Source organism: Hippocampus comes, unplaced genomic scaffold, assembly GCF_001891065.2.
Source record: "Hippocampus comes isolate QL1 unplaced genomic scaffold, H_comes_QL1_v1.1 scaffold48, whole genome shotgun sequence".
Taxonomy (NCBI): domain Eukaryota; kingdom Metazoa; phylum Chordata; class Actinopteri; order Syngnathiformes; family Syngnathidae; genus Hippocampus; species Hippocampus comes.
In genome coordinates, this window is record NW_017808403.1 from 2,689,729 (window position 1) to 2,695,891 (window position 6,163).

At 41.1% G+C, this 6,163-nt stretch overlaps 1 protein-coding gene across 2 annotated transcripts; it reads right to left on the reverse strand.

The window, feature by feature from the left end:
• Positions 1 to 102: 102 nt before the first annotated feature.
• LOC109508413 (cysteine protease ATG4D-like) lies at positions 103 to 4,489 on the reverse strand. Of its 2 annotated transcripts, none has more exons than XM_019858372.1 (11): positions 4,367 to 4,489; positions 3,491 to 3,737; positions 3,316 to 3,399; positions 3,042 to 3,215; positions 2,406 to 2,706; positions 2,246 to 2,310; positions 1,937 to 2,085; positions 1,670 to 1,748; positions 1,512 to 1,588; positions 682 to 801; positions 103 to 577 (listed from the first exon to the last, which is right to left on the reverse strand). In XM_019858372.1, the coding sequence occupies exons 2-11, from the start codon at positions 3,678 to 3,680 to the stop codon at positions 404 to 406; spliced, it is 1,413 nt and encodes a 470-aa protein (XP_019713931.1). In that variant the 5' UTR covers positions 3,681 to 3,737; positions 4,367 to 4,489; the 3' UTR covers positions 103 to 403. The 2 variants fall into 2 exon arrangements, with proteins under 2 accessions (XP_019713931.1, XP_019713930.1); XM_019858371.1 differs by having other exon boundaries at positions 4,350 to 4,488.
• Between the last annotated feature and the right edge of the window lie 1,674 nt (positions 4,490 to 6,163).

A 6,163-nucleotide genomic window follows, 5' to 3' on the forward strand; every position in this document is an offset into this window, starting at 1 on the left:
CAATGTGAAACAATAAATATAATGGTAAAATAATGTGTAGTGTCAATAGGTCTAATCATTAGACAAACTTTTTAGCTCGGGGGCCATATTGATTTCTAACGGTAAAATAATGTGTAGTGTCAATAGGTCTAATGACCACTCAGTTTAAAGGGGAAGTCCAGTCAAAATTTTTCTTAATGCGATGTTCTCTACGATATTTCAGAGTCTTCAATTAACCTAAGATATTTTTGGAATAGATGAGGAAGTCAAAGTACGAACTCCACACAGGGCGGACGGAGATTTGAACCCAAACCTCAGAGAACTGGAAGGCAGATGTGTTAACCACAAACCCACCGTGATGCTCTCAGCTTGGGGTTTTACTTCAGCATATTCTCCCCCCCCCCAACCCCTTTCTGATGTTCGCTCACAATAGAACAAACTCATCCATGCTGTCATTCGTGTCGACCCTCCTCAGCTCGGTCTTCCTCTGGATATAAGTGATGTTAGTGGCTGGGCTCTTGTGTTCCTCCTCCTCCACTCGATGATGACCTTCGGCAAATGCAAACATGGGGTACATCTCCGCAGATGTGGAGACAGCCTGGGGTTTGTGGGAGACAGCAGTCACAAAGGTACAAGATGAGTGCTAAACAAAATGCAGGCAATGAATGTAGTTGGATGTACATTATCCACATTTCCACCGACCTCATCGACAACTTTGCACAGCATTTCAAAGTCCTTTTGGCCTTTTGCATAGAATCCAATGGTGCAGCTGGGATCCATGCGAGAGAAAGGCATTTTCCGTGGATATTTACAGTGAAATGACTGGAACATGAGGAGACGAAAACAAAGAACATTTGATTTTTTTTCCCCCTTACTGCAGTACTGTGCAAAAAAAGTCTCAGGCCAACGCTAGCTTTGGTGTGTGTGTGTGTGTGTGTGTGTGTGTGTGTGTGTGTGTGTGTGTGTGTGTGTGTGTGTGTGTGTGTGTGTGTGTGTGTGTGCGTGTGTGTGTGTGTGTGTTTTCACATGGGTCACTTTGAGATAGTATGACATTGTTGAGGACTGGTTAGCACGTCCGCCTCACAGTGCAGGAGGGCAGGGTCCGGCCTTCCCGTGTGGATTTTGAGTGGTCTCCTCGTGCCTGCGTGGGTTTTCTCTGGGTATTCCATTTTTCTCCCGCATTCCAAAAACATGCATGGCAGGTTAACAGAACGCTTGAAATCCTCCCTAGGTCCGAATGTGAGCGTGAATGGGTGTTTGTCTATCTGTGCCCTGCGATTGGCTGGCGACCGGTTCAGGGTCTCCCCCGCCTACTGCCCGAAGACAGCTGGGATAGGCTCCAGCAAGCCCGCGACCCTCATGAGGATAAGCGGCACTTTTTCAATTTCATTAATCGTTTGGCCTTGGTGGAGGCTTGTACTCAACTGAGTGTCAATCTTGTGTATGATCATCCACGCATTGCCAAAAAGCAAATCTAATGGTGGTGAGCTAAGAAAGGCAGAAAAACGAAGAGTAGCAGTATTTCTGAATACCTCTAGAGGAAAGTTGCCCTTTGTTATATCCACCGTGGGTTGACAGTAATGAGGGTCCAAGTACAACAGATGGTCATCTTCAACAAAGCAGAAAGTCATCAAGAAAGCACGTTCATACGGCTAACCCAAGATAACGCGTGGAACCGGACCGACTGTACCTTGGAAACCAACAAAGTAGAGAGAGCGCTTTGGTTTGCCCCCGATGATACCAATGCAGTATTCTAAGGTCAGGATTTTCTGTTGAGAAAAACAGTGGCAAATTCTTTTGTTGTTTGCTAATCTCGACACCATTCAGCAATGTTACCATCTCACTACTACTACTTATAGTTTTGCCGCATTGGAGAACAATCCAGTGTATTTACACTGACCGTATTTTTACCGGTTAGAACAATCAAACAGTGGACAGCCACCGTATATCAGACTACCTTGACGCTCGTGATATAGGCAGAATTGAGTTCCTGTCCTCCAAGCCGCACAGGCACTAAGAGGATGACGGCCCTCCAAGGCTGAAGAGATGCAGCAGAGATCCCGGAAAGACGCCGTCCGCACAACTCTTTGACATCATCTTTATAGACTGATTAAAACAAGAGCGTTACCAAAAAAAAAAATAATAATAATAATAATAAAATCTCCCAACGCTGTGCAAAAATGTACTATTTCTGTTAAAGTTCTAATTTAAATGCCTAAGTGGGTAACAGTATCAACAAATTTCCAGAAGAGAATAAAGTACTAACTGGTGCAATCTTGTGCAACATAGATGGCAAGATTGGGAAGGTCAGCTGATGCTTCTGCAGCTTTCCTAAAACAAAAAATAAGGGATTTTTTTTTGGAGTGATGACACCATGTACTGTAAGGTAGCTCGGGATAGGATCTACAAATTGACTAATTACTGACCGCAGAATATGTGCCACAATTGAAGGGCCATACCAGTCCCCTGCTTTCTTCCCTAAACCTTTGCCGAACTCTACCAGCTGATGTATCCCAAAAGGAGCTAAGGGGTGATCTGCAAACCACGAGACAACCTTCCTGTGTGTGGATTCCATGCATCTGTCCAGGAGGGAACCCAAACTCAGCTTTCGTGCACTCTTTCTGAGCCCTCTGGAGTTCTGCATACACACGGCTCTGGCGTCGGGGCGTATCTCTGGGAGATCCATATCATCTTTGAACATATGATGGCTCACAGAACATGTCAAGCCTGGAAAAGATAAACGGTGGTCATGGGACTTGTATAGAAGTGCATGAGGCATGTCAGAAAAGGTTGCGGCAAAAGCAATATTTGAAACCCAAACTGTATTTCACAAATTAGTATCTCCCGGAAGCCTCATATAAATATAATATCCTTTACATTCAGCATTGTGTATTAAAATACATTTTAAATATATTGCCATGCTGAGAATTGTTAGATTGCTAATAATTCTACACAATTTGACTTTTTTTTTTTTTTTTAATGTTGTCAAGTCCTTGCAAGCCATTAGCATGCAAACTCTTCAATGTAAGCTTCATAAGACTAATCTTGTGCCGGTGTGTCACCTTGTGGCATCAGGTGTAAAAGCAGGCCTCGTGCTAACAACATCTGCCCTGTGCGGAGAAGACACCCCCAGCCACTGTCCGTGGTCAGGGAGCAGCCTTTCAGTTGAGGGAAACCTCGTCTGTATGTCAACCACAGGAGAGCTGCAAAGGAGCGGTGGAAACACTCCTTCTCTCCTGACGTTGTGGTAATAAGACATTAACTTGTATCTTATCTTATAAAACCATGAGGCATCATGCTTAAATTATCTGCTCGAATTGGCAGACGAAACCTCACCTTGATCGCTGAGTTGATATGACTTTCCAAACATCATCACAGGAGAGCTCTTGTTCAAATTGGATTTCTGCTTGAAGGACCAGCCTAATAAATGAGAAACAAGACTTCAAGAGACCAAATCACGAAGAAACAAACATATTTGTAGCGGTGATTTAGTCTGGTAGATATAACAAACCATATTTGACACTATTCCATGCTGAGACCAACTTAGATTTGAGTTTGCCTCTTTCCTCTGTGTCTTCTCTGCACGCTCCTTCATGGGGGGGAGAAACAGCCGAGGAAGAAGGGAGGAAGAGCCAGTCGTCCATATATTCATCTGCAGGAGACTGGCTCTCTGAGTAAGCTGAGAAGGCACTAGGGTTCATAACCTTCAGATGTGAACAACACTGGCCATGAGGGAGCACTCCTTACATCCAGAGCAGCTACACGCAGATGAAGAACAAACACAACAAAGCACAATTCTCATTGACCATTGAAGAAGTTATTTCGCCTAAATTGAAGACGTGTATTTACGCATCAAATTTGATAACTAGCTTTGGTAGTTAGCAGAGGAAAACCGTGTGACTGCACCCTGTGACTCGAGGAATTTCAGATATTTACTGCCAGCAAAAGAGCGGCTGGTGGTCTGTTATTCTTCTGCAACAGACCGCACCAAGGATATGACGGGGCGCACTTTATGTTAGGTACAAAAAGTAAAAGTCAACGTCAGAAGAAAAAAAATCCATTATATTGTCGCTGTAAATCAACTATTAACATATTCATCCTCAAATAAAAGATAAACACGAATCTCTGTATGTTTATCACGTTTTAATTTTGTTCTAATTATTCGGTTTTAAAAAATTTTATGTGGAAAAAAATGTTCCCTAAAAATACCTGACCTACACGCGTCAAGTACGATTAGCTACAAAATATCAACTTATTATATGTTTTCAAACATGTTTTTTAAATACCGGCGAACATTCCCTTCAGGTTAGTAACGCAAATTCGCGAATAAAATGCACTGTATCGCTAGTAAATTACATTGTTGTTTTTACCTTCTTTCATACATTATCTTTCTGGAAACCTTAACGAGCCAAAACAATCAATGAAGGTCTGAGAAACAGTATCTTTGATAGTATACTATACAGCAAATTGAGCCATCAGCTTCTCCTACTTCCTTGTTTATGCTGCGAGCGGACTAACTGCAATTTGATTGGCTGATACTGAGCCAATGGTCTCCCTTCTTACGTCGTCACTTCATCCTCGTCTGTTTACGGCAGACCAAGTTGGCTTCTCTTAAAGAAAGCAAACGAATTGTCATTTCTTTTATTTTTATTAGTTTTTTTTTTCAACACAGAAACTTAAAATACACATCATCTTGGTCATACATAAAAAAGAGAGCCCATAGGATGGATCGAGTGTGGGGCCGTATAATGGACATACCACGAAACAAGACAACGCACACGTATACTGTACAATTACGAAACTCTAAATGCAAAATGATGCCTATTTTAATTTGATGTTAACCAGGCGTTTCAACTTGTGTCAATTTCCAACATGTTGCCAGCAAAGCAAGCAATTGTGTCTAAATTTTTTTTTTTTTTTTATTCCAGGCGTTTCAACTTGTATCAATTTCCAACATGTTGCCAGCAAAGCAAGCAAGTGTGTCTAAATTTTTTTTTTAATATTTTGAATACAATTAAGTTCCTCTTATGTGGTTGGCTACAACAACTCCACTTCTCCTATGTAACCAAGAATTACTTTTGAAACGTAAACAGATATATTTAGATGTATGAATACATTTGAATTCATGAACAATGATATAAAAACGGTTTGTTAACACTTGACAAAATTCGACAAAAATAAAGTGCAACTCGTGACACACAACACATTTGTTGAACGCGACAACAAGTGATTTCCACTTTGAACTCCCACACAGCACAGTGCATGAAATAAAAAGTCATAATCCTGTATGAAATTTAAAAATAACATTTTAAATAAACATCTTCACTGATATCAGAATTGTCAGCCTTTGTGTCAAGTTATCCACAAGATGGCAGCATAAAGTAAATATATTTTACATGACACAAGAACAGATTGAAAATTTACCGGGAGGAGAAAGTACATCTCTTTAAAAATTAACACACTCAAGTCCTATCTTGACACGATGAACTGTAATGTTGACATTGCACAAGAGGGGTTTTAATGGTGACGTTTTGATTTCAAGAGACCAGGGTGGAGAAACAAACACTGCGATCGTGGACTTTATTTTGAAAGGGGGCCCTTCCGTACCTAAACCGAATTCGGAACGCGACGAATTTAATCGCAAGGCTAACCTGTCATAATTGAATTAAATATTTATATGACAAACACATATAGACCATAAATGAGCAACAGTAACTCGCCGGTCACAACCCCAAAATGTCGTGTATGTTCAAGAAATTAACCATTCAGACAGCATTTCTAAATAAGAGTCAACCTGTACAGGTTAGAAATTAACGTAAAATCCCAACAAACCTATGCGGCAAATTACATCTGTGCCAGACTGTGCTAAATAATGAAAAATAAACGTGCGCGTTGTCTTTTTTACAATCCCAACACAATTTCTTTTTGTGATCAGACACAATAAGGTTTGGTTTACACTTGGCATTGTGGCAATGCATGCGTCGTACAAGACTTTCCTTCTTGAAATTGCAGGACTGCTCAGGACGAAACGCTTGTCGGACATTCAGGGTGAGTATTTATCCTTACCGCTTGCATAGGAAAATCTTTTAATTACAGCACTCACTAAAACACACAGTTTTGTGTTGGATTCAGATGAAAACTGTCCAGAACATATGACATGCATTATTTATCACGTAGCCTACTG

Excerpts from the sequence above, each read along its gene's own strand:
- LOC109508413 (XM_019858372.1), bottom strand. The coding sequence starts at position 3,680 with ATGAACCCTAGTGCCTTCTCAGCTTACTCAGAGAGCCAGTCTCCTGCA. Across the intron at positions 3,216-3,315 it reads ATATCAACTCAGCGATCAAG|GAGAGAAGGAGTGTTTCCAC; the intron begins GTGAGGTTTCGT and ends CCACAACGTCAG. Across the intron at positions 1,749-1,936 it reads CCTATATCACGAGCGTCAAG|AAAATCCTGACCTTAGAATA; the intron begins GTAGTCTGATAT and ends TTTTCTCAACAG.